At 55.0% G+C, this 23,162-nt stretch overlaps 12 protein-coding genes across 12 annotated transcripts; 8 read left to right on the top strand and 4 right to left on the bottom strand.

Annotated features, from left to right (window-relative positions):
* Positions 1–49: 49 nt before the first annotated feature.
* BO82DRAFT_349590 (glycine decarboxylase subunit H) lies at positions 50–1,330 on the top strand. Its single transcript, XM_025633909.1, has 3 exons — positions 50–300; positions 432–494; positions 652–1,330. Exons 1-3 carry the CDS (start codon positions 162–164, stop codon positions 972–974), a joined length of 525 nt encoding a protein of 174 aa, XP_025497256.1. The 5' UTR covers positions 50–161; the 3' UTR covers positions 975–1,330.
* Positions 1,331–1,350: 20 nt separating this feature from the next.
* dscA (ubiquitin-protein ligase dscA) lies at positions 1,351–4,010 on the bottom strand. The gene has a single exon (XM_025633908.1). It carries the CDS (start codon positions 3,557–3,559, stop codon positions 1,445–1,447), a length of 2,115 nt encoding a protein of 704 aa, XP_025497255.1. The 5' UTR covers positions 3,560–4,010; the 3' UTR covers positions 1,351–1,444.
* Positions 4,011–4,168: 158 nt separating this feature from the next.
* On the top strand, positions 4,169–6,145 carry BO82DRAFT_427859 (cation efflux family protein family). The gene is made up of 2 exons (XM_025640393.1): positions 4,169–4,644; positions 4,712–6,145. Exons 1-2 carry the CDS (start codon positions 4,330–4,332, stop codon positions 5,780–5,782), a joined length of 1,386 nt encoding a protein of 461 aa, XP_025497254.1. The 5' UTR covers positions 4,169–4,329; the 3' UTR covers positions 5,783–6,145.
* Positions 5,879–6,179, top strand: BO82DRAFT_1796 (uncharacterized protein). Its single transcript, XM_025630413.1, has one exon. It carries the CDS (start codon positions 5,976–5,978, stop codon positions 6,138–6,140), a length of 165 nt encoding a protein of 54 aa, XP_025497253.1. The 5' UTR covers positions 5,879–5,975; the 3' UTR covers positions 6,141–6,179.
* Positions 6,180–6,420: 241 nt separating this feature from the next.
* Positions 6,421–6,834, bottom strand: BO82DRAFT_396988 (putative NADH-ubiquinone oxidoreductase 14 kDa subunit; the record flags this gene model as incomplete). Its single annotated transcript, XM_025638884.1, has 2 exons — positions 6,421–6,674; positions 6,801–6,834. 2 exons carry the CDS (start codon positions 6,832–6,834, stop codon positions 6,421–6,423), a joined length of 288 nt encoding a protein of 95 aa, XP_025497252.1.
* Positions 6,835–7,209: 375 nt separating this feature from the next.
* On the top strand, positions 7,210–10,531 carry BO82DRAFT_349586 (BOD1/SHG1 domain-containing protein). The gene is made up of 2 exons (XM_025633907.1): positions 7,210–7,635; positions 7,718–10,531. Exons 1-2 carry the CDS (start codon positions 7,369–7,371, stop codon positions 10,163–10,165), a joined length of 2,715 nt encoding a protein of 904 aa, XP_025497251.1. The 5' UTR covers positions 7,210–7,368; the 3' UTR covers positions 10,166–10,531.
* A 220-nt stretch (positions 10,532–10,751) lies between these two features.
* On the bottom strand, positions 10,752–11,634 carry BO82DRAFT_271272 (eukaryotic translation initiation factor 4E; the record flags this gene model as incomplete). The annotated part of the gene is made up of 2 exons (XM_025630984.1): positions 10,752–11,007; positions 11,189–11,634. 2 exons carry the CDS (start codon positions 11,632–11,634, stop codon positions 10,752–10,754), a joined length of 702 nt encoding a protein of 233 aa, XP_025497250.1.
* Positions 11,635–12,658: 1,024 nt separating this feature from the next.
* On the top strand, positions 12,659–13,900 carry BO82DRAFT_349583 (NOPCHAP1/New4 family protein). The gene is made up of 2 exons (XM_025633906.1): positions 12,659–13,304; positions 13,389–13,900. The coding sequence occupies exons 1-2, from the start codon at positions 12,777–12,779 to the stop codon at positions 13,578–13,580; spliced, it is 720 nt and encodes a 239-aa protein (XP_025497249.1). The 5' UTR covers positions 12,659–12,776; the 3' UTR covers positions 13,581–13,900.
* Positions 13,901–14,011: 111 nt separating this feature from the next.
* On the bottom strand, positions 14,012–16,027 carry BO82DRAFT_349582 (guanosine diphosphatase). Its single transcript, XM_025633905.1, has 3 exons — positions 15,550–16,027; positions 14,149–15,493; positions 14,012–14,092 (listed from the first exon to the last, which is right to left on the bottom strand). Exons 1-3 carry the CDS (start codon positions 15,665–15,667, stop codon positions 14,035–14,037), a joined length of 1,521 nt encoding a protein of 506 aa, XP_025497248.1. The 5' UTR covers positions 15,668–16,027; the 3' UTR covers positions 14,012–14,034.
* Positions 16,028–16,344: 317 nt separating this feature from the next.
* BO82DRAFT_349581 (putative translation initiation factor IF3) lies at positions 16,345–17,369 on the top strand. The gene has a single exon (XM_025633904.1). The coding sequence runs from the start codon at positions 16,558–16,560 to the stop codon at positions 17,236–17,238; it is 681 nt and encodes a 226-aa protein (XP_025497247.1). The 5' UTR covers positions 16,345–16,557; the 3' UTR covers positions 17,239–17,369.
* A 163-nt stretch (positions 17,370–17,532) lies between these two features.
* BO82DRAFT_299130 (translation elongation factor Tu) lies at positions 17,533–19,413 on the top strand. Its single transcript, XM_025632011.1, has 4 exons — positions 17,533–17,773; positions 17,836–17,864; positions 17,942–18,204; positions 18,263–19,413. Exons 1-4 carry the CDS (start codon positions 17,608–17,610, stop codon positions 19,125–19,127), a joined length of 1,323 nt encoding a protein of 440 aa, XP_025497246.1. The 5' UTR covers positions 17,533–17,607; the 3' UTR covers positions 19,128–19,413.
* A 424-nt stretch (positions 19,414–19,837) lies between these two features.
* On the top strand, positions 19,838–23,049 carry sey1 (dynamin-like GTPase SEY1). The gene is made up of 4 exons (XM_025630299.1): positions 19,838–20,156; positions 20,321–20,758; positions 20,823–22,567; positions 22,620–23,049. The coding sequence occupies exons 1-4, from the start codon at positions 20,056–20,058 to the stop codon at positions 22,907–22,909; spliced, it is 2,574 nt and encodes an 857-aa protein (XP_025497245.1). The 5' UTR covers positions 19,838–20,055; the 3' UTR covers positions 22,910–23,049.
* Positions 23,050–23,162: the final 113 nt, after the last annotated feature.

Raw genomic sequence — 23,162 nt, 5'->3', positions numbered from 1 at the left:
TCTCCGTCATTAGCTTTCCTACTCTTTCCTACCCTTTACTATTTAACCTCTTTTCCCTCCCTCTTCCCCCACACAACCCAACTCTTGCTCTTCTTCCTGACTCCCTCCCACTTGCTTCACCACGCTTCTCGCTGCTCCTACCATCTCAATTGCCACCCACAATGTCTGCCCTCGCCAGTTCTTTCCGCCCCGTCGCCTCGCGCTTCCTGGCGCAGAAGCTCCCCCTCTCCGCCGTCCGCAGGGCGACCCCCGTCAGTTTCCCGCGGGGAAGTGTCCGGAGCTTCTCCCAGAGCCCATTCTGTACGCATTGTCCCTCCGATGGTTGGATTTTGGGGGTGTAGAAGCCCTCGCATGATCTGGTCATCATTATTCCACAAGAAAAATAAAATATCACGAAGAATCGTGGTGGCTGACCTCCTCAACCCATACAGGGCAACTGAAGAAGTATACCGAGTCCCACGAATGGATCGAGCTGGCTGATAACGGCAAGACGGGTGAGTCTACCCTCCCCTGTCCCCTCCTTGAGCACAAGGCGACCCTCATAGTCCTCATCTCCTCTGTCCTTCTGCTCCCCCCCTTGCCTTCCTCCCTCCCCCTCCTCAACCAACCCCCCCCCCTAACACCTAGCTAACAATCCACTTCCTCCCACAGCCAAAATCGGCATCACCGCCTACGCCGCCCACTCCCTGGGCGACGTCGTCTTCGTCGAGCTCCCCTCCGAGGGGCTGGAGGTGAGCGCCGGCGAGCCCGTCGGCGCCGTCGAGTCCGTCAAGTCCGCCTCGGACGTGCTCTCGCCCGCCTCCGGCACCGTGGTGCGCGGCAACGCCATCCTCGACGACAAGGCCAAGTTCATCAACGAGAGCCCCGAGGCCGAAGCCTGGATCGCCGAGATCGAGGTCGCCGATCCCGCCGAGTTGGACTCTTTGCTGGATGAGGCGGCCTACAAGGCGCACATTGAGGCGGAGGATCACTAGTTTTGCTGCATCAGAATGTGATGGGTTCTAGGGGGTTACTCTTTTTCTTTTTTCTCTTTATTTAAAGTGCTTCATGCTTGCGCAAGGTTTCTTATTGGACGGGTTTATGTTTGGGATAATGTTGCGTCTGTGGGATGCGATGATGATTTGGGTTTATAGATGATGATGATGATGATGCGCGGTGGGTTGATTTGGTCCGGCTTCGGTCAGTTTTCTTGGGAACAATGGTCTGGCTGGGTTAAAGGGTTGTTGATGGAAGGAATTGGCCCTAGCGTGGTTGCTTGGTCTTCAATGGTTTGGACCTTGTATTCAACATTCAACCAGGGGTTTACAGCATGTATCAAATCAAAAGAGTTTACTGTATCAAAACTATAGCTCTAAGCATAAGCTAGTCCGTATTGTTAACACTGTCGGGGCGTCTATAATACGTGGCTATCGACACAAATGCTGCGGACGCTAACATACATGGTCTACACCGGGGGAATGGATTCGCGGCAAATTGGACACTGAAGTCGGAGCCGCATCCAGCTCTCCAGACAAGTACTGTGGAAAATATGCCGGCAGGGCGTGACCATGTACGTGCGCCGGCTGAGGATGCTCGACGCTCCGTCGGCCATGCCCGCCCCACCGGACGTGAGCACGGGCACCTCGATCTCCTGCATACAGATGGCGCAGTCGAACACCGCCTTCTTTCGGTCTCTCGAGCGATGTTTGTCGTCGTCCTTCGATTCGCTGGGGTATTCGCGTTCGTCGGCCCGCAGCGCCCCGATTGGGAGCACACCTCCGGACTCCAGATCGTCGCCCGACCCGGTATTGTCGCGCAGGGTCGGGTGGTAGTCGTACGCAGGGGGTGCCCATCCGCGGGGAACGAAGAAGCGCGGACCGAGGATGTCCTGGCTAGCTAGGATCCAGACTTGGATCCAGACCCAGCCGATCAGAGAGAGGGCCGTCGTCGCATCGGGTCGGATGAAAAGCACGTTGCCCCGGGCGGTAAGGAAGTAGAGAAACGGAAATAGTCGGAGGCAGCTCTGGCCGACCACAAAATCCCATCGCAGTGCTTTGCGGCAGTTGCGCATGACGTTGCGATAGATCTGAGGCGTCCAGAAAGAAAGATAAATGAACCCGAGTACTCGAGCATAAATAGCTCCGAGTCGGTTCGGCCAAAGGAATGCCCAGATAGATATGATAAGCATCACAAAGAGGATGAAGTAAAACCGTGCATACATAGTTCCCAAATCACTTCGAGCGTCCCGCGCTGTCTGTGCAGTGTCACGGTTGGCTGCTGGCACATCTTCATCAGCTGGAGCATCCTGATCCGGAGGCAGTATGACCGGGGTTGCGCCCGAGTCCCTGACCTGGGCAGCCGTCGCAGGAAGTGGCAGATTTGCTGGACGGGCGTTTGCGGGGACCCGCCGCTCCTGCTCCCGTCGTTCTGGAGCTTGGATGGCATAGATTTCCATCATGAACTTCATTCCGATGTAACTGACTGAAAGGAAGGTGAGGAAGGATGCAGTCGTCATGACCAGAAACGATACCACCGGGTATAATTCCAGAAGAATGAAGACGAGGACAAAAGAATCCCCGAAGGCCATGAGGGCCATCGTGTAGAAGCTGATACGACTCCGAGTGGAAGGCGTCGAGGCCTCCTTCACTTGCCTTAATAGCAAGGCGATTTGAGCAACGGAGACGGCCGACATAACAAAGATCATGCGAGCTGAGTACTTTGCGAATTCCTCTATCTTTGGACCTGACAGATACAATGTCTCCGTGGGTGGGAATTCGGGCGCGCCCTTGGTTTCTAGGATGTAACCGCAATCAGGAGAGAACACCACGGCTGACATGACCATCAAAGGAGGTGAAGGAATCGGTGCCCCAATGGGATATCTCAGCTCCTGCTCTATCTGCTCAATCACTGCCTTATCTGCTAGGTAGCCATGGATTGCGAGTGGGTGCTGTTGCAGGTAAACGATGTGTTCACATCTCGGCGCAGGAAACTCCATATGCTCACTACCCGCCAAGGAGGACCAGGGGAAAAGGGTAGGAGGCCTATTCTGCTTCTCAGAAATGGTATCTGATAGTGATTTGATGAGAAGCTCATGAGTGAGATTGTATGCATCAGATGAGAGACTAAGATGCGGCAACGTGAGGAGGCCCCCGAATTTCTCGCTAGTTGTGCTCAGAATGATACCGCCAGTCTCTGGAAAATGTATACCAATGAGTGAGAGATACCAGGTGTTGCCCCAGAAGTCACCACTTTCCACAGCTAGCGTGGCCCGGATCTCTCGGACATGACCCAAGGACGACCGAAGCTCCTGTCCACCTCCTTCGCGTACATCCAGGTAGAAAGTGCCACTGTTGCCAGTGACGTTTTGGCTGAACTCATGCGTAAAATACTCGTTTTCTTGAATAATAGCAGTCTTGTTGAGCGGAGGGTGTGGCTTGTCCTGCTTGCGGCGCACCCATTCGCCGCGCAGCTTCCCTGTCGCATTGCGGTAGACCGGCAGCGAGAGTTGCGTTAGGTTGAGATTCGTAAGTGCGTCAGACACTGCGAGGGACTTGGGAGGTCGGAGGCCTGCCTCAGTCATGACAGACCGCAGCTGAGACCGAGCTCTGTCCTGAACCTCGGGGAGAAGGTCCCAGGCATAACTGTCGTTCTTGCGGACGCCTGGAAAAGGCAACCATTTGTCGGCTCCCGGGTCAAAATCTCCATACCGAGTCTCATTCAAGAGGCGAAGGGCATTCCGCTCCCTTTGCAGTTCCCGCTGGTGCTCCCCATCTTGAGATACCAAGGGCGAACGAGACTGCGAGCTCAGGAGAAGATAGATGACGAACAAAAAGAAGAAAAAGGAGCCGCGGTGATCCATAGATGCCAAGGGGATGTAGGCATCGGAGTTGGAGGGGGGAACTCCTGAAGATCAATAGAAATATTCAGGTTATTTTGTGTCGCATTGCCAATCTATGGCCAGAACAAGCGACACTCATTTAGAGCTGGTCATTAAGCTCTTGAGGAACCAAACAACGGATAATGATAACGATGATGGAAGATAGGAAGATGATGAAATGGGGAAGCGGGCGGAAGTCGATGATGCGCTGAGTGAGTCGAGGCCTGAGGCCCGCCCCGTTTTCCCCCCCGCCTTTTCCGCCCAGCTTCACAACCGCCGGGCGACATTCTTCCCCTTCCCAATTGTCAGCCTCCCTGCTTCCCTGGAAGCTTGGTTTTCATCCCTCTTCGCGGTTGCGCCGTGTTTTTTTCCCTTCCATTGAGTTCCGGTCGGTGTAACGCTGCCTACGAAGTGACCTGCGTATCCCTTCACATCGATTGGCGCCGGCGCCCCATTCTTCAGCGACTGTCGTGATGGCGTCGAATCTCCCCATCCCTATTCCTCCGCGTACCCCGACTCCGCCCGCGGATGACGGCCCTACCAGCGCATTTGAGCCATCCTCGACCCTTTACGACAAGGACTCGCTATCCCCATTGAGGGATACCTTTACTCCCTCCAGGAGTACATTAGATATCAATGATCCCACTCGCCTGAGCCCGACGCGGGCTGCCTTCAACCTCAGTCCAGCCAGTGCTCGATCCCTAGGCGATCAGACCGACAATGTCTCGTCCGCCGGCCCCTTCAATTTCCAGACAACCACTATGGCCAAGAGCCCCGTTGTCAAGTCTGTGAGTCTTCCACAATACAGTAGACAGTATGATTCATGGTCCTGATTGCCCTGCCTATATTAAATAGAACATCGGACAGCGGCGCGGACATAAGTACAAGCACAGTAGTATATCGCATCAGATCTTCCTCGAGCCACCACCTCGGGCCCCGCTAGCATTGCCGAACTCGCTACCTATTCCCACGTTCAAGGAATACCGATCGAGCATGTCTAAGGACCAGACGACCCGTTTCTGGTGGAGCCTATGTCATATGTCCGTCGCGGCGTATACTTTGTGGAGCGCGCATGGCTCGCTAGCTATGACGGCGTTGTCGCATCTGATCTTATTCGACTCCATCGGGGCTCTCCTCTGCGTCGCGGTGGATATCCTAGGCAATTTCGAGGTGTGGAAGCGATCCAGCGTGCGCCATCCATTCGGGCTCGAACGAGCCGAGGTACTCGCCGGGTTCGCCATGTGCGTGCTCCTGCTCTTCATGGGCATGGACCTGATCTCGCACAATCTGCAGCATTTCCTCGAGTCCGCCGGCCACGAGCCGCACCACTCCCACGTGCACGAACGCGTGTCGCTGGGACGAGTGGATTTCACGGCGCTGCTCGCCATCGTGTCTACGCTCGTCTCGGCGATTGGCCTCAAGAACCACGGCCGCATCGGCAAGGCGATGCGGTTTGGGTATATCGAATCGCTGCCGTCGGTTCTCAGCAACCCTTCCCACTTCCTGACGCTCTCCTGCTCGTCTCTCCTGTTGCTGCTGCCGCTCGTCTCCATCAAGCTGTACAAATGGCTCGATGTGCTTCTGTCCGGCACCATCTCCATCTCGATGTGCGTCATCGGCGTGCGCCTGGTCAAGACTCTAGGGTCGATGCTGCTGATGTCGTACTCGGGCCAGGGTGTTACCGATGTGATGCGCGACATCGAGACGGATCCCTGTGTGCGTGGGGTCGACGATGCCAGATTCTGGCAAGTGCACTACGGCCTGTGCATGGCGAATCTGAAGCTTCGTGTGTCGGGCCCGGAGGAGAATCTGGCGCGGCTGCGTGAGCGGATCACCAGTCTGATCAAGAATCGGCTGGGTGGGGGGTACGGGACTGGAGGACAGAAATGGGAGGTGTCGTTGCAGTTTGCGGTTGAGAAGGCGTGATATGTGTAATTGATATGATGTATATTGTGGACTGGACATAATTTGTTTTCTCTACTGAAAATTCAACCATTTTCGGTTTGGTCTATATACTAGGGATAAGCATAAGTATGGGCACACTGGGACAAAATGAACCCAGAGCTCCCTTGCTGAAAGACTTAACAGTGCATGGAACCTCTTCTCTTCAATCCGGGCAATGAATCTACTATACAGCGCAGATGACCATAGATATAGAATAGGTCACACCTTCCCCAACCTGCACCCCTCACATCAAACGATACGACCACTTCCTGCCTCCCCCGCGAACGCTCGCCATCTAAAACTCCCCATACTACACGTCACCTACACCATCAGCCCATGACCATGACCCCATTCCCCCGCCGCAATCACAGAACCCCTACACCCCTCAACCCCAATCCCGTCCCCCAGGCTGTAAACGACAGACATGAATATAAAAAGCATAAAATTTATAGCACGATAAAAGAGAAGACACCACACACGCGCATAAAGAACCCAATCCAGATATACACACAACACAACCCCTCACATGATCCCTCCCCAACCCACACAGGAAAGCAGTCCATCATCTTTCTTTGCTTTTTTCGAATTCTTTCTTGCAGGAACTCCCCCGGGCCAACCGCTCAAGCAGCAGCGGCCAAAACACTCTCCTCGACCCGGTTCAACGTGCCGTTCTCGCGATCATCCCTCCGCCGGCGCTTCTCGAGGATCTGCTCGCGGCGCTGTGCGAGTATGCGGAGCTGGCGCTCCTCGACACCCTGCAGCCAGTAGCCGAAGCTGCCGCCGACGCCGGCGAAGAGCGGGTAGACCCAGAGGGATTCGCGGGCGAGGATGGGCCGCATTTCGATGCCGAGTTGCCAGAGGCGGACGGCGATGCCTGCATTTTTGGGGGGGAGAAACAGTCAATCGACAATTCGAGAGAGCTGGGATAAAGACACGATGGCTAGAGGTAGTTGGTGTGCCAATTGGGGCTTTCAAGATTGTTCTGCGTGGAATAACATACCGAAACCACCCCAGAAGAGGACTTTGTGAACCATGATTTGCGAGAGGTAGATGTGAGGAGTGGGAGGATGGTATTTCGGAATGGCCGGTTTGAAGAATTGTATCTGCGCGGATTAGGGCGTAGAACTTTCCGGCACACAGAGGGGGAAGGGGGGACAGCGCTCGGTGACGTTGCGACTGGAACTGACTTTATCCAACGGATACTGAGAGAGAGGCACGCCGGGATTCACGACGGAGGTTCAGTTGTTGCGTCGAATCACGGGGCCGCAGTTCCCAATCGGGGTGCGGATAATCGGGGAAGGAATTTATCCGATTGCTGTTCTTTCCGCTCGGGGAAGAGAGAGAGAGAGAAACAAGAGGTTCCGGCCCTTCACTTTAAACAATACGCGCCCGCTCCATGCGAGCGCAACTTTTTTTTTTTTGATTATCTTCTTTCCCACGTCTTGTTGATGGTCTGTCCTCTTTTGAACTCAGGGACTTTTTTATTCAAACACGTGTCGACCTCCTGCTATCCAATTTGAGTTCCGTCTCAGCTGTGCGCGCATCTGATACCCAGCCGATTCTCCGCGATGGCCGGTCCATTAGAGGAGACGGCAGATGTGTTGGGTCCAGCTGCTGCTGCTGGTAATGATGATGCCGCCGCCGCCCCCGCCGCCGCCGCGGGTGTGAAGCGACCGCTGGACATTGACAGCTTGCAGCGCAAGAAGTTCAAAACCGATGAATTGCCCTTGACCGCTACGCAACACGCCGCCATCGAGCATCTGCTACATGCGTTCAAGAAAAGAGGTGGTTTTGACAATGTGCGCAAGAAGATATGGGCGGAATTTGAGGAAGGGGTGCGTTTTTTGCTCTCTTGTCCTCAGTGATGGAGTTATTTCTGTTTGGCTAATTCCGCGTCTTCTGTGCGCGCTCATGTAGGAAGGCAAAGTGGAATTTACGAACCTCCTCGCCGAACTTGCCGAAGCGGAGATTGATCGCGAACCTGGATTGTTGTCGCGAGAGCGCGGAAAGGCTGCGACTCTTATCGAGGGTGCGGTCGATCGGAGTGACGTCTACAAGACGGTAGAGAGATCGCTGGATGCGCTTGCTTCGAATCATTTACAGATGATTCTGGATTCTGTACGGGAGATCCGCCGCGATGAAATCGGCGTGGAGGCTGCTGCCGAGGAAGAGGAGGCAGGTAATAAGACTGAGGAGGACTATGCAAACTACGTACAGGCTAAGCGCGATGAGCGCGAGAGAGCTTACCAGGAAGCCTTGCGGAAGGAGAAGGAAGCGGAGGAGGAGGAAGCGCGCAAGAAGGCGGAAGAGGACCGCAAGCGACGCGAGCTCGAACGCCAGAAAGAGGAAGAGGAGCGGGCCAGGCGCAGGGAGCGCGAGGAGCAGCGCCGAGAAGAGCAGCGCAAGCTAGACGAACAGCGAGAGAAGGAGCGCCAGGAACGATTCGAACGCCGCCGTCGGGAAGAGCGCGAGCGATTCCGCGATTGGCGGGATCGCAGTCGAACCAGAGACCGGGACTCAGACCGCGACCGAGATCGAGATCGTTTTCGCTTCCGTGATCGCTCCCCGGGCTACCGCTCCGAACGAGGCCATTCTCCCCGTCTCCGTGAGACTCGGAAAGAGAAATCGCCGACACCCAAGGAACCTACACCGGCCCCTGTGCCGCCTCCAGCACCTGTTGACGAGAAGTCCCTGGAAGAGGCTGCGCTACAAATGCTGTTGAAGGAGGGAGAGGAGCTCGCCGCGAAAGCCCGACAGAAGCCCGAGTTCGATTTCGAGGAAGCCGAAGCGATCGAAAACGGGCTCAAACCACCGCCAAAGGCCCCCAAAGCACCCGACTCGAGATACTCGAATACACCCACCCGCGCGGGAAGTATCCCTACCGAAGGAGAGGCAGTGAAACGGCGCGGCTCAGTAGATGACCGCGTACGGCCACGACGACGTAACGAGAGCCGCAGCCGCTCAAGAAGGAGGGGAGTTCCGCCCCGGGTCGAAGATGACCGCCGGAACCCGTCGCAGGATGTGTCGAGTATGTCTCGCGGGCGCGACTCCGATGACCGAGCGCCTCCTCGCGACTATCGTGACAATCGGTACGGTGACCGTAGCTACCGGCCCAGTCGTCGCAGCCGAAGCCGTTCGACCGTTCGAACCTCTGATCGCGATCGCGATCGCGATCGTGATCGAGATCGAGATCAGGTTGCAGAGCGGCCACGATACCGCGAGAAAAGCTCCGAGAGAGATCGGGATCGGGACAGGAATCGTGATCACGACTATCGTCGAGATCGCAGCCGGGAAAGAGAACGGGATCGCAGAGACAGAGATCGAGACAGGGACCGTGATAGGGATCGAGAGAGAGAGAGAGACAGGGATAGAGCTCGCGATCGCGACGATTACCGCCGACGACACAGCTACTACTCTCGATCACGTTCTCGTCCACGGTATAGATCTCGATCCCGCTCGCGGTCTTTGCACAGAAATCGGGATCGCGATCGAGATCGAGATCGCGATCGCGACAGGGACAGGGACAGGGACAACAGAGAGAAGAGGGACACAAGGGAAACCAGAGACACCAGAGACACCAGAGACGCCCGAGACCGTGATCGAGATCGAGAAAGAGATCGAGATCGCGATCGCGATCGAGACCGCAACCGTGATCGTGATCGTGATCGTGAGCGTGAGCAAGACAGACATCGGGATCGGGATCGAGAGCGTGACCGCGACGGCAATCCCACCGCCACCGCCACCCCTACCACCACAACTAAACCCCCCATAAACCCTAATTCCACCGCCGCGACCAGCAACCCTATCACGACGACCACCACCGACCACCACGGCCGCGGACGCGATCCCGAACGCCAGCGAGACCGCCCGCCGCGCGAGGACGAGAAGTCCGCCCGGGTGTCCGTCTCCTCCCGCCGACGCTCCCGATCCCGCGCCCGCCGCTCACGCAGCCGTCGCCGCTCCCCCAGCACCCTCGACATCGACCGCTATGTGCCCCCGACCAGCAACCGCAGCCGGTCTCCGCGGCGCCGCGTGAGGTCCCCCGAACGGTCGACTGAGAAGGAGCGCGAGCGCGAGGATCGTCCGCGCTTCGTGGAGATCGATCGCTACATCCCTGGCGGTGGAAGCGCCGAGCAACAGCGGAGGCCGTCGGAGACGACCGAATCCACACCAGCTGCACCAGCAGGAGCGTCAGCATCAGCATCCGCAACAGCACCAGGCACAGCGGCGACTACTCCCCGCAAACCAGATCGAGAGACGGACGACCGTCGGCCGTTGCAGCCTCCTCTGGGCCCTCCTCCCGCTTCTGTTTCTCTTCCTCCCCCGCAGGGACCCAGGCGGCTGAGTTCCAGCCGCAACCGGTGAGATAGATCCCTGCTGTCTCTGGAATCGGAAGGGTGGATCTCCCGCCTTCCATTGTAACTATACCTTGTATTCTACGTGGGAAATCTTACACCTTTGCATGGGTTGGCGTTGATAGGATGGCTTAGGGTCGGAAGGGTAATCACAAGAACCAGAGGCTTGGGTTGGGTTGGTTTGGGTTTAATATGGGATTGCAGGGTAAACAAGCGTTTGCATTGTCTTTGAACTACCTATTACCGGGCCATGCGGGAGGTACCTTATTCTTTACTGATTCAGGATTGATTTCATGATAGGGGGGGGAGATGAGGGGAAGGCAGAACTCCGTTTGGTGAGAAATGAAACTATGTTTCAAATCACATGGCTAAATGATGCAACCTTGAGCAAGGGTCAGGAAGTGAAAAGCCCAAGCTCTGCAATGCTAAGGTACATAAGTACAAGAGGAGACGTGAGACGTATGCAAACGCCAACCGGCTACTTTGTGAAGACATGAGGAAGAAAGAAGAGTTGGGTAGTGATCAAAGTCGAAGTGAAGCTGGGGAAGAGAAAGCAAAGAGGTGACTACGGCCAAACCAAGACGGCGAAGGCCACTTCACGTCACCGTGCTCGCCTTCTCGACTGCCTCGGTGAAGCCGTCGTTCTCGGCATGCCGTTTGTAGAAGTAGGCGGTTGAGCCGGTCCCGGTAGGACGCAGTTCAGGCGACAGGCGGTCGAGAATGGTCTGCTCGAGGGCCTTGATGGAGCGTTCGTTGTCGCCGAGTTTGTTCCACACGGAGATGAGGTTGGAGTTGAAGCGCGCGGACGTGGAGACGCCGAGTACATGGTCGTGTTCTGTGTATTTCATGGGTCTTTGGTTAGTATATGGATAATATGCATACAGTGGACTTGAAGCTTATTCGGAAGTATATCTCAGAGCCGAAACCAGGGGTCCGGAGGTTCTGGAGGCTGAGGGGCGGGAGCGGGGCAGCGGGGGCATGGGGACAGAGAACAACTTGAAGTAGGAAACAGTAAAACATGCCCTTCTCCAACACAGCCTGGAACTCATTTGCCATGCACAGGATCGCGATCTCGTGGAAGAACTCCTGCGCCTTGTTCTTGGGCACCCGGAACCGCCAGCACCCGCCGTTGCGGTTCTCCGGGTCCTCCCAGACGGGCCGCACGCCCTTACGGAAGATGTGCACGGTATCGCGCAGGCGCACCTTGTCCCACGGGTAGTTGTTGTAGACGCGGTAGAAGGTGGCAATGTCGGAGACGTCCTCGTGCAGAAGGTACAGGCGCGAGTCGTAGTCCTGAGCGGTGGTTTCCTTGGTTGCGTCCGTGTGCTTGTCGTACCAGACGGCCCAGTGGTACTGGAAGGGGAGGGGCCGCAGCTTGCCGAAGATGTTCTGGTGGAGGGATTTGCGGGTCGTCGCGGAGGAGGGGGAGGTCGCTGCGGGGTTGGCTTCGGGCTGGATGGTTTGCTGGACCTTGACCATCTCCTTCAGAGGACTAGTGGTGTTGTTGATGGACATGGTCATCTTGGGCTCTCTTGGTTGTTGTATTCGGGTGGTATAGATCGATCGGTCTGTTCCACGTTCGGATCTAGGATGATAGGAGCTCCGCGGTGGAGGTGTGAGAGCCGGGGATCATGCCAATGCGCTACTCATGAAGGTGCGCTGGTGAGTCAAGAAGCTGGCGCTGTGCTTGGGAGATATTATGAATCTCTTATACTTGGGGTCAGCTGGGTTTGAAGAAAGTCCGCACCGCGGGGATGAGGAGGACGGACAATAAAAAGTATAATGGGAGCTTGAATAAAAGGACAACGGGTTTGGGGTCCAAGAATAGTGTTATCTAGTCCTGGGTTCAACTGTGGCGAACAAAGAAGACATGGGATAAATTAAGAAACAGGGAAAGGTACTGACCGGAAATGGTAAGCAACAGTGAATCTATTCCGAGATCTGGCCAGCCAACCGAGTGAGGATGGTGATGATGGACAACAACAGTTCGTTGTAGGGAAGAGTTGGCACAGTGAGGAGTAATGAAGTCCTCTGTCAGTGAAGAAGAGGAGGAAGATTGGTTTTAGAAAGAAAAAGAGAGCTGAGAACTGAATGAGCAGTGAATAGATAACATCCCCTGAATGCGGGAGGGTATAGTGGATTCAGCGCATGGATCAAGCAAGCCGGCCAGGAAGTACGAAGTTAAGTAAGTCCAAGTAACTAAGTCTCAGGACTCATAGAAGTAAGACAGACTGGCTGACTTTGGTCAAATCCCCTGCAGGGCGATCAAGCCGCTCGGAAAAGAGGCCTTGGCGATTGGTGAGTGCATGCGCCCCTCCTGCTGCCATCATTGTGCAGCACTAGATTAGATTGCCTGTTGTTGTTGTTGTTGTTGTTGTTGTTGTTGTTGTTGTAGTAGTACTTGTAGTTGTTGTAGCAGTAACTTAGTGTAGTTTACTAGGTTACGGGGCAGTTACAGTACATTTCCTCTCTCTCTCTCCCTCTTTCCTCCTCCCCGCCCGCCCCCACTTCGGCGCCAATTCGATCGCCCGCAAGTTTCAGTCAATCGTGAATTCATCCATTCGTCTTCTTTTCTCCTCTTGAAAAAATTGACAACCACCACGCCTCAAGCCACCATCATAATGAGCGCGCTTTCCTCCAACTCGACGCGCGACGACCCTGTCGCATCATCCACCACCCTCCCTCGCAGTCAAACAAATTCATCCGCCGGCCCTCCCCACCACAGCGCCGCCGCCGCCGCCGCCGCCGCCGCCGACGATAGCGACGACTACACCTCCTCCTCCGGCCCCAGCGATAGCGAAGAAGAAGACAGCGACGACGAGGATACCCCCACGACCGCGACCGATCCCAGCGCCCCGCGCCCCGCGAATAACCCCGCGCACAACCCCTTCTCAGCCTCCGCGGCGGACACGACAATCCCCCGCATTCCAGCCCTCCCCAAACCCAACATTCACCGCATCCAGCAGACGCCCGACCTCCTCTCCCGGCTTTCGGCCTTCCTCCCGCAGATGAAGACCGCCAACGAGCAGCTCGAGCGCGATATCGCCGCCGGGCGGGCGAAGGATATCCGGTTGGATGATGCGATGGATGAGGATGAGGGGGAGGATAAGGACGACGGTCAGGAGGATGGGAAGCGATATATTGAGATGGTGGGTTACATCTTTCCCCTTTCCTCTGACTTACGGGTTGTTGGTGTGCAGCATTATTCGGAAAGCTGACTCTGCTGTGATTAGAACCTCGGACTGGGCGTGCTGGAAGAGAAGCGGCCGGAAGATGAGATCTCGACCTCCGCGCAGCCGGGCAACGAGCAGACCGTGCTGGCTTCGCGGCCTAAGGACTCTGGGGTCTTGGATACTTTGATGGGTAACACGGATGCTGCGGCGGCGGCGGCGGCGAAGCCCACGATTGAGGAGTTGGAGAAGTGATTCCTATGTTTTCTGTTTGTGGATCTCTGATTTCCCAAAGAAAAAGGCTGAGAAAAAGTTTTTGGGTAGAGGTGGGGGTCTTTTTGGTTTGCATGGCTAGGGGGCGTTTTGGGATGGACTTTTATCTTTTTACTTCGTGTGCATTTTCAAGTGTCTGTCTGTCTCAGGAAATCGGGCATCTTTTTATGGCTTGGCTTTTTCATCTAGCAGGTGGAGGCACGCGCTCGTGTTGACCTCCACAATTACGTTTATAGACTAGTTCGGACTGAACGGTTTTACGACCGAGACTAAAAATAATATCGAAATATTGAACAATCATGCCGAAGAAAAAGTCTGATACATGAACCATATACAAACATCCCAAGTCTACCCTATATGAACGAGATGAAAAAAAGGTCAAGCAGAAGAAAAGTGTGATATTGATTAATTATACAGACCGCATCACCATCATCCATTAGGACACCTCCTTGACTCGGCATGTCCAGCCAGACTCCTGGCTCAAGAGAGGCAAACTGCAAAAACAAGTTAGCAAGTATCCATGAACGTTAAATTAGGGCAGAAGGCTTACCTAGCGCCCAAGCACCAACCAAGCTCGTTGTTCTTGATTTTCTTGGCGATCTTGACCTCACGAGACAATGGCATCTCGTAACCCGTGTGAAGTAGACCCAGCATGAAGTTCAGATCCAAGCACCACTCAGGGCGGTCGAGGAGCTGAGGAATAGCGTCATCAATGCCCTCGAAGATCTTCCACTCCGGCTTGCCGGCGCAGACGGTCGAGGTGAGGTGATGCAACTCATCCAGAGTGAAAGAATCCGGCATGCCCAATGGCTTGGTCCGGTCATAGAAGTAGGAGAAAACATAAACGTCTTCCCGAGCGAAGGTCTTGGCCAGGGAGGGCTGGTGCACTCCGTTGAACGAGCAGGGGGCCAGCTTGCAGTCGGCTTCCTTCTTGAGAATTTTCTCAGTCAGACCCCGACATTGGGGTGCGGCCGAGGATCCTTCCTTCGGACCCACCATCTTGACGCTAACCTTGGGAGCAAGAGCGTGCCCGGCATCGAAAGACAAGTCAACCTTGCGCTCCATACCAGGTCCAATGCAAGGGTTCGAGATAGGCTGATCCAGCCAGGCCAAGTCAGTGGGGCTGGCGGCAAGCTTGGCCTCGACGATGGCCTTGTGAACCGCTTCCCGCGCAGCCATGAGTCCGTAGCCCAAGTGAGAGTGCTGGTACAACTCAAAGTGCCGACCACCAAACTCGAGATCATACCGGTGGTCACCTTCAGCCAGGTGCTCGGGCATACCGCCGGACGGGCTCTTGGGGTAGGTGGGCTGGAAGACAATTTGAGTAGAACCACCGCCCAGGTCAAAGATGGCAGCAGTGGGGGTCTCGTCCGGTCCACCAATCTTGCCAAGAAGGTAATTGGTGGTAATCCAGGCATAAACACCTTCATTCGAGCCATCCATGATTTCGACACCACCCTTTTCCCGCGACACGACAGGGAAAGGGTACACAGTCTCGAGACGGGTCCTAACGGCCTCAAGAATCTTCATACTCATCTCATTGCCAAGCATGCGCAAACCCGCAGTGGCCTTAACGGCAATGGGTGAGCATGACCTGTACTCCTCAGGCACCGACTTAAGGGCCACCTGCATGAGAGGATCCAAACTCTTCGCCGCTCCCTCAGCATCCTCCTTGTAAGAGCTCAAGCCAGAGCCGCCTTGCCTCTTCTCAGTCTGCTCAAAGACCTCATTCTCGAGCTCGGGGGTGGGGCCGCAGTTGTTGAAGCGGTAGACGTGAATCCGGGAGCCCTGGCTACCGGCATCGATCATGAGCGCGTACTGGATCAGGGGCTTGGAAGAGTCGTACGGCTTGGTGCACTTCTCAGTCAAAGACGGTGCGCCAGTCGAAGGCTTCTCTACAACCAGTGAGTCAGTCTCAATAAGACTTCCGGATGCGGATAAAGTGACTTACGGGATCCTCCAAAATGGCTCACGGAGGGCTTGGACGGCGAAAGCCATAGAAGCATTAACAGAACAAAGCCAACAACCGCTCCGGTCTTCAAATAGCGAGCTCTTTGTGTCTGAGCCATGGCGAACATTGAAAAAGGGTTGGTTGGTTTAGAATCGGCCAGATAATTCAGATTGTCGGAAACTTTTGCGGGGGTGGAAGTGCGCGAAATCGAACGTCGACTAGTTCTAGAACCCGGTTTAGAGAAAGACGGTAGACCCTTGAGATGTCGGCTGTCAACTCCAGTCGACATGCGGACAAAGCCAAGGGGACGAAGCTATGGCGTTTCGGACAACGCTCCTGAACTCCGACCGAGTTGGACGAGAAGTAAAGATGGGAATTAGCGGTCGGAGTGAATAGAAATCATAGGATCGCCCTGAGAACCTCTGGTCCAGCCCAAAAGGATCGTGGATAGGGTGAAAGGGAGGGGGGGGGGGGAGGGACGTCGAACAACGAAGGGAAGGTGTGAAAGTGATGGTCGTCAGGAGAAGAGGAGAAAAGAAAGAAAGTAGAGAGGAGAAGATGGAGGTCGGGAAGAGAGAGGGACTGGGCTGGGCTGGACTGGTACGGTAGTCTCCCGGCACGGGAGTGGATTGGGACACGGGGAGCCTGGAGGCAAATGAGAGTGCGGGCGATTTAGCCCGCTCTCAACCTCTCAGCCTCTCAGCTTTCAGGGTCTCTCTTGTGGTCTCCGCTTATCGTGGCGCTTGTCATTGTGGCTGGTAAGCGGTCAACCTCAAGTTCTCAACCTCCCTCCTTCTCTTCCTGTCACTTTGCCCGCATGCGTCTATTCTCAGATTGTTCCAGTAATTATTGTCATTGACTTGCAGCCTGCTACGTCACCCCTATCTTCCAGGACGATTGAGCTGGTCTTTGTCCTTCTGCAGCTCTTTCTTTGACTCCAATCATTCCGGTTCATCCGATCACAAGCTTTAGCCCATCCTTATTCCTGCAACACTCCTGCGCCGAAAAATGAAGCACATGCGCAGCCTCCTCTCGACGGCGCAAGCCCTGCGCCAGGTCTTCTTCCCACCTCAACGCCTCGTCCGACCGCAGTACCTCCACCCTCTACCTATGGGCATTCGAACAATGAAATGGAACCGTAAAGATTCCCGGAAAACAGAATCGATGGCGGCGAGACTCATCAAAGACGAGGCCATTGTATCGGAATGGGTCCAGATAGTGAACGAGAACAACACTTTGGACCCCCCAATTCGACGCTCGACTGTCCTCAATAATATCGACCGTTCTAAACAGTTCTTGATCAAGGTCAGCGATGGAGCGGATGGCGCGCCGCCGGTCTGCAAGGTTGTGGAAAAAATGGCTCTGCGGGAGGCAGAGCGTGCCAGAGCCAAGGCAGCCCACACCAGCAGAACCTCCTTGAAGCAGGTGGAATTGAACTGGGCTATCGATAGCCATGACCTTGGCCACCGTCTGAAGAAGATCACCGAGTTCATTACCAAGGGCTTCAAGTTGGAGGTTGTCTTGATGAGGAAGAAGGGCAAACGAGCCCCCACGGCGGAGGAAGTCAAAAGCCTCATGGACAAGGTGGTGGAAACGATAAAGGGGGCCAATGGTATGCAAATCAAACCTATGGAGGGAGAGCCAGGGCGGTTAGTCACTATCACTGTGAAGAAGAAGCCCGACAACTAGCTTGTTGATGCGGCTATCCCGGTAGAGAAGGCCACACTTTTGTAAATCGGCCATTGTCTACAATTGTAATATATGAATCTATTTCTTACCACAACGCAAGCTAGGATTTGCACCTAGGAACTGTACATGCGCTATCTACATGGTAGTCAGGTGTATCTACTGTATGCTTATTTGCCGGATGTTCCTGGCCGACTCCGCAATGCTGCGGGCATGATTGGCCTGAGGCTGAGTCAGCCGCTCCCTAGAATTTTCCGGGCTTGATTAAGGTCCTCCTCCAAACCTTCCCGGTCCGGCTGGTTTTGATTTCTGTCCATCGCGTTCCATTTGGTTTCCCTTCCTGTTGTTGTTGTCCCATCGCAGGTAGCCATCATGTCGAGCCTTGCCAGAACTGCCAACCTCTTGCTGCGCTCCAGCCGGGCGTCTCTGTTGCGTCCTCGTGCTGTCAACCCCATCCAGCATGTCTTTGCCAAAGACAAGCTGGCTGCCCGCGGTCTGGCAACTGCTTTCGAGCGTACCAAGCCTCACGTCAACATCGGTATACACTCTCCATCACAGTCATTCATCTTTCGTACTTTCATACTAATTCATATCCAACAGGTACCATTGGTCACGTCGATCACGGCAAGGTTAGCACCATCTTTCCCTCCCATCACCCTTCCCTTCCCTCGATCTGGCCCCGAAAACTTCTCACACTTCGAATCAGACCACTTTGAGCGCTGCCATCACCAAGCAGCAGGCCACCAAGGGTCTTGCCAACTTCCTCGATTATGGCTCTATCGATAAGGCCCCTGAGGAGCGCAAGCGTGGTATCACCATCTCCTCTGCCCACATCGAGTACGCCACGGAGGCTCGCCACTACTCCCACGTCGACTGTCCTGGCCACGCCGATTACATCAAGAACATGATCACTGGTGCTGCCAACATGGACGGTGCCATCGTTGTCGTTGCTGCTTCCGATGGTCAGATGTATGTTTGCCCTTTTGTTTCTGGTCCTGGAAATGTACTCATACTCGTTTCTCTGCAGGCCCCAGACCCGTGAGCACTTGCTGCTCGCTCGTCAGGTCGGTGTTCAGAAGATCGTCGTTTTCGTCAACAAGGTCGATGCTGTCGATGACCCGGAGATGTTGGAGCTCGTCGAGCTGGAAATGCGCGAGCTTCTCACCACCTACGGTTTCGAGGGTGAGGAGACTCCCATCATTTTCGGCTCTGCCCTCTGCGCCATCGAGGACCGTCGCCCTGACATCGGTGCCGAGAGAATCGATCAGCTTCTCGAGGCCGTCGACACCTGGATTCCCACTCCCCAGCGTGACCTTGACAAGCCTTTCTTGATGTCCGTTGAGGAAGTCTTCTCCATCCCCGGTCGTGGTACTGTCGTTTCCGGCCGTGTCGAGCGTGGTCTTCTGAAGAAGGACAGTGAAGTCGAGATCGTCGGTACCACCAACGAGGTCATCAAGACCAAGGTTACCGACATCGAGACCTTCAAGAAGTCCTGTGACGAGTCCCGCGCTGGTGACAACTCTGGTCTCCTTCTCCGTGGTATCCGCCGTGAGGATATCAAGCGTGGTATGGTCGTCACCGCTCCTGGCAGCGCCCGTGCCCACGACAAGTTCATGGTCTCCATGTACGTCCTGACCGAGGCTGAGGGTGGTCGTCGCAGTGGATTCGGTGTTCAGTACCGTCCCCAGCTGTACATCCGTACTGCCGATGAAGCTGCCGAGTTCAGCTTCCCCGACGGTGACCAGACCCGCCGCATCATGCCCGGTGACAACGTTGAGGTCGTCGTCAAGACCCTCCGCCCCCTGGCTGCTGAGGCTGGTCAGCGCTTCAACGTCCGTGAGGGTGGCCGCACTGTCGCCACTGGTCTGGTTACCCGTGTGTTGGACAAATAGACAGCTGGGTCCGACTGGCTACCATGTACTATGAACAAAATCTTGTCTGGGAATTCTTATAATGTTTGCACCATCCTTGCGGCGCGGGTATCAGCGAAGGAATGCATCTGGGAATACTGGATTCACTCGTGATGGTGGGTAGTTCCGGAGTTTTCGAGACACATCTATGTATCATGTATTGTATTTGAATTATTTGTAGATCTATACCTTCTCCTCTCTTTCATTCTTTTCTTTCTCTATCTTTTTGCCTAGGGATGTCAGTCTGAACATCATGACGTGAACATGTAAAGGAATATTTACTCTATCGTACGATCCGTAAATTATCAAGGCACGGGCATAAAAATGTGGACTCCACCTCCGAGTCTTCCATAAATTGGGTTGGGGCAAGATCACGGTCAACCCCTAAACCCAAAGCAGCAAGAAATGGGATCGGGGGGTGGGCGGTGGCGGCCTGGATGCTCAGGCGACGAATCCACTCGACATGACAACTGACCAAACAACTTGGAAGAAGAGGGAAGGGTCCCCATCCGGCTCTCTCCTCCTGACCTCCAGCCACTCTACGCTTCCCAACCCCAACCAACACATGAACTAAACTCCCTCCCTCTTTGATCAGCGGGGCGTTCTCTCTTTTCTCTTGCCTTGTGATTGTGCTCCCCGTTTCCCATGGTGATCGACTTCTGACCTCATTTTACTGTCGGTTCCCTCCTTGCATCCTGCCCTCAATCCGTTTCATCTCATCTTGTACTACTACTTCCTCCTCTCGCCACGGTCTCCGCATCTGACGTTCCCTATTCTATTTGCGCTTCCGATAGTCGTACTTCACTGCGACTATCACCCCAAATCCCCCAAATTAAACAATCATACATCACACTAGAGCACGCTTCAGTTTTGTCGTCTGGCGCGCCGCACGAACGCTAGTCACTCCGTCATGGCGACCAACGGCCATTTTGCCTCGCTTGGCAACGGCAGCAGCGACAAGACTGCATACGAGCATGGCGTGCAAGTGATTGACGGCGACAAAGAATTCAAGTATGCTATGATTTCCCCCAGTCCCCCAGTTTTCTCCCCCAGTCACAATCTGCGGATCAATCTCACGTACATCTGGACGGCCATTTTCCAAATTGTTCTCGTCAGGGGACGATGTCCACCTGGCGTGCATTCGGCGCATTAGGCTAACTCCGGTATCATCGCAGCCCGAATCTATCAAAATACCTAAGTCTGGAAGATGTCACCCATGCGGGTTTCAACTATCACCTCATTTCTGTGTTCGGATCCCAGTCGACGGGCAAGTCCACGCTCCTGAACCACCTCTTCGGTACGCATTTCTCAGTCATGTCCGAGCTGGAGCGTCGCCAGACGACCAAGGGTATCTGGTTGTCGAAGAACAAGAACGGCGGGGACAAGTCGATGGCGGATAACATCCTGGTGATGGACGTCGAGGGTACAGATGGTCGCGAGAGAGGCGAAGACCAGGATTTTGAGCGCAAGAGCGCCCTCTTTGCGCTTGCGACCAGTGAAGTCTTGATTGTCAATATCTGGGAGCACCAGGTCGGCCTGTACCAGGGCGCAAACATGGGACTGCTGAAGACGGTTTTCGAGGTCAATCTGCAGCTGTTCTTGAAGGATCGCAAGTAGGTTTCCTTCGCTGGACACGGTTTACAGTTACACGCGCTAATCGCTCTTCATCTTATATAGCACCACCCACCGATCTCTCTTGTTCTTTGTGATCCGTGATTTCGTTGGCAATACGCCCCTGAAGAATCTGCAGAATACCCTGATGGAGGACATGTCCCGACTGTGGGACTCGATCTCGAAGCCCGCCGGCCTGGAGCAGTCGTCCGTTCACGATTACTTCGATTTCCAGTTTTACGGCCTCCCCCACAAGAGTTACCAGCCTGAGCAGTTTGTTGCCGAGACCAAGAAGCTCAGCTTGCGTTTCCGTGAGGACCACAAGGATCCTAGTCTCGATCCCCGCAAAGGCGAGTTCTCTGATGGTGGTGTCTTCCTACCCGAGTACCACCGCAGAATCCCCGCCGATGGTTTCTCAAAGTATGCGGAGGGCATTTGGGACCAGATTGTCAACAATAAGGACTTGGACCTTCCAACCCAGCAGGAATTGTTAGCGCAATTCCGCTGCGATGAGATCCTTCGGGAGGTCATGCTCGCCTTCGACGAGGCCATTGTTCCCTTTGAGGATAAGCAGTCGCAGGCCGCTCGCCTCGGTGAGCCGGAGATCCTCGGTGGATTGGGAGCCGCCATGCGCACCTCTCGCAGTAAAGCGTTTAGCAGTTTTGAGACCGAGGCCAGTCGCTACCACAAGGGTGTTTACCTGCGCAAACAAGCAGAGTTGGAGGATAAGATTGATACTCGCCTCAAGGCGCTCTTCCAGGGTCAACTCGATGCCATGCACAAGACTGGTATCAGTGAGTTCACTGAGGCTGTCTCCGGCACTGTCAAGGCTGGCCAGAAGAAGGGTACTGGTTACGACTTCGCGGAGATTGTCAATGACGAGGTGTCTAAGGCAGTTCAGAAGTTTGAGGAGGTTGCGCGCGCCACTGTTATTGAGGGGACTGCCTGGAGCGATTACCAGCAGCAGCTGTCGTTGTATGAGAAAGATCTGGCCGACGTCAGCGCACGGTTGCGACGGGAGGAGATGCGGCGGCTGGCCAGTCGAGTTGAGCGGTGGGTTCAGTCTCGTCTGGGAGAGTCGGTCGGCTTGGAATTCAATGCGCTTGGTTCTGGACGCGCCGGGGGCGGTGCACCTGAGGAAGGGGACAAGCCTGTTGAGAAGAAGTTCTGGGACCGTGTCTGGAATGTCTTTGTTGAGACGGTCCTTGATGCCGAGCGCAGATTTACCGACCGTGCTAGTAGCTTTGATGCTAGCTTGGAGGAGGTTGACGTTGGTCTTTGGCGGTTGCGCCGGAAGTCCTGGGGCGTGCTACGGGCCAAGATCGAAGAAGAAATGTTGGAGGGCAACTTGCTGCTGAAGCTGCGCGAGAACTTCGAGGACAAATTCCGCTATGACGAAGCTGGTGTCCCCCGGATCTGGCGCCCTACCGACGACATTGAGGGTATCTATACGCGGGCTCGCGAGTCGACTCTCACGCTTATCCCACTACTGTCCCGGTTCCGTCTCGAAGAGACATCTGCTCCGCCTCCGCTGGATCGCTGGATCGGCCACACCCCCAGCTCTTCGACCCCGGCGGACGAGGAGGATTTGCCGCCGATCGGAGGAGTGGACGAAGAGGAAGGCAAGAGCCTGGAGGAGGAAATGACAATGCTTAGCGAGGCCAAGCGCCAAGAACTGACGGTGCGGTTCAAGAAGGCGGCGGATGGCGTCTATGTCGAAGCCAAGCGGAGTGCCATCGGGGGCATGACGCAGGTTCCGCTGTATTTCTACGGTATCCTCCTTGCGCTCGGCTGGAACGAGATCATTGCTGGTAAGTGGAATTTTTGTGTTGCGTACGAAAGATTATCACTAATTAGCCACAGTGCTTCGCAATCCCGCCTACTTCTTCCTGCTGTTTGTTTGCGCGGTGGGCGCGTATGTGACCTATCAGCTTAATCTGTGGGGGCCCATCATGAAGATGACGGAGGCGGCCTCGAACCAAGCCATGGTGGAGGGCAAGAGACGACTGCGCGAGTTCCTTGAGTCGTCGGACACAGGCCGTCAAGCAATTGCTATGTCGACGCAGGGAGGTGCTGGGCGAGGTGAGCAGCACGAGATGTCCCGACTCAACAAGCAAGGACAGAGTGTGAAAGAGGATGAAGATGATCTGTGAAGGGGGAGGTGGAGGTGTATTTCAGTTGCATTCTTGTACTCCACTATTGTGTATTGTCATTGTCTGAATAGATATTATATCACAGCCTTGAAGAGCTGTTTATGTACACCGCACAGTCCACGTTAAGAACTTGAGTCTCGCCCGGACTTACTCCGATTCCCCGCCTTTCTCAACGGCGCCCCTCGTTCGTCCCTTAAGTTTCCCCTCTTGTCTTTCCTTTTTTTTTTCATTTTTCTCGTGAGTATACTACTTG

Source organism: Aspergillus uvarum, assembly GCF_003184745.1.
Source record: "Aspergillus uvarum CBS 121591 unplaced genomic scaffold BO82scaffold_1, whole genome shotgun sequence".
Classification (NCBI taxonomy): Eukaryota; Fungi; Ascomycota; class Eurotiomycetes; order Eurotiales; family Aspergillaceae; genus Aspergillus; species Aspergillus uvarum.
Note: the sequence above shows the minus strand (reverse complement) of the source record. Positions and strands in the feature narration are given on the sequence as shown.

Coding starts and splice junctions, on each gene's coding strand:
- BO82DRAFT_1796 (XM_025630413.1), top strand. CDS start 5,976: ATGAATCTACTATACAGCGCAGATGACCATAGATATAGAATAGGTCAC.
- BO82DRAFT_349582 (XM_025633905.1), bottom strand. CDS start 15,667: ATGGCTCAGACACAAAGAGCTCGCTATTTGAAGACCGGAGCGGTTGTT. Junction 15,494..15,549: donor GAGCCATTTTGGAGGATCCC/GTAAGTCACTTT, acceptor CACTGGTTGTAG/AGAAGCCTTCGACTGGCGCA. Junction 14,093..14,148: donor GGTTGGTGCTTGGGCGCTAG/GTAAGCCTTCTG, acceptor TTGTTTTTGCAG/TTTGCCTCTCTTGAGCCAGG.
- BO82DRAFT_349590 (XM_025633909.1), top strand. CDS start 162: ATGTCTGCCCTCGCCAGTTCTTTCCGCCCCGTCGCCTCGCGCTTCCTG. Junction 301..431: donor CTTCTCCCAGAGCCCATTCT/GTACGCATTGTC, acceptor CAACCCATACAG/GGCAACTGAAGAAGTATACC. Junction 495..651: donor GGCTGATAACGGCAAGACGG/GTGAGTCTACCC, acceptor TTCCTCCCACAG/CCAAAATCGGCATCACCGCC.
- BO82DRAFT_349583 (XM_025633906.1), top strand. CDS start 12,777: ATGAGCGCGCTTTCCTCCAACTCGACGCGCGACGACCCTGTCGCATCA. Junction 13,305..13,388: donor GGAAGCGATATATTGAGATG/GTGGGTTACATC, acceptor TGCTGTGATTAG/AACCTCGGACTGGGCGTGCT.
- BO82DRAFT_349581 (XM_025633904.1), top strand. CDS start 16,558: ATGAAGCACATGCGCAGCCTCCTCTCGACGGCGCAAGCCCTGCGCCAG.
- BO82DRAFT_299130 (XM_025632011.1), top strand. CDS start 17,608: ATGTCGAGCCTTGCCAGAACTGCCAACCTCTTGCTGCGCTCCAGCCGG. Junction 17,865..17,941: donor GTCACGTCGATCACGGCAAG/GTTAGCACCATC, acceptor ACTTCGAATCAG/ACCACTTTGAGCGCTGCCAT. Junction 18,205..18,262: donor GCTGCTTCCGATGGTCAGAT/GTATGTTTGCCC, acceptor GTTTCTCTGCAG/GCCCCAGACCCGTGAGCACT.
- BO82DRAFT_427859 (XM_025640393.1), top strand. CDS start 4,330: ATGGCGTCGAATCTCCCCATCCCTATTCCTCCGCGTACCCCGACTCCG. Junction 4,645..4,711: donor AGAGCCCCGTTGTCAAGTCT/GTGAGTCTTCCA, acceptor TATATTAAATAG/AACATCGGACAGCGGCGCGG.
- dscA (XM_025633908.1), bottom strand. CDS start 3,559: ATGACTGAGGCAGGCCTCCGACCTCCCAAGTCCCTCGCAGTGTCTGAC.
- sey1 (XM_025630299.1), top strand. CDS start 20,056: ATGGCGACCAACGGCCATTTTGCCTCGCTTGGCAACGGCAGCAGCGAC. Junction 20,759..20,822: donor CTGTTCTTGAAGGATCGCAA/GTAGGTTTCCTT, acceptor CATCTTATATAG/CACCACCCACCGATCTCTCT. Junction 22,568..22,619: donor CTGGAACGAGATCATTGCTG/GTAAGTGGAATT, acceptor AATTAGCCACAG/TGCTTCGCAATCCCGCCTAC.
- BO82DRAFT_349586 (XM_025633907.1), top strand. CDS start 7,369: ATGGCCGGTCCATTAGAGGAGACGGCAGATGTGTTGGGTCCAGCTGCT. Junction 7,636..7,717: donor GGGCGGAATTTGAGGAAGGG/GTGCGTTTTTTG, acceptor GCGCTCATGTAG/GAAGGCAAAGTGGAATTTAC.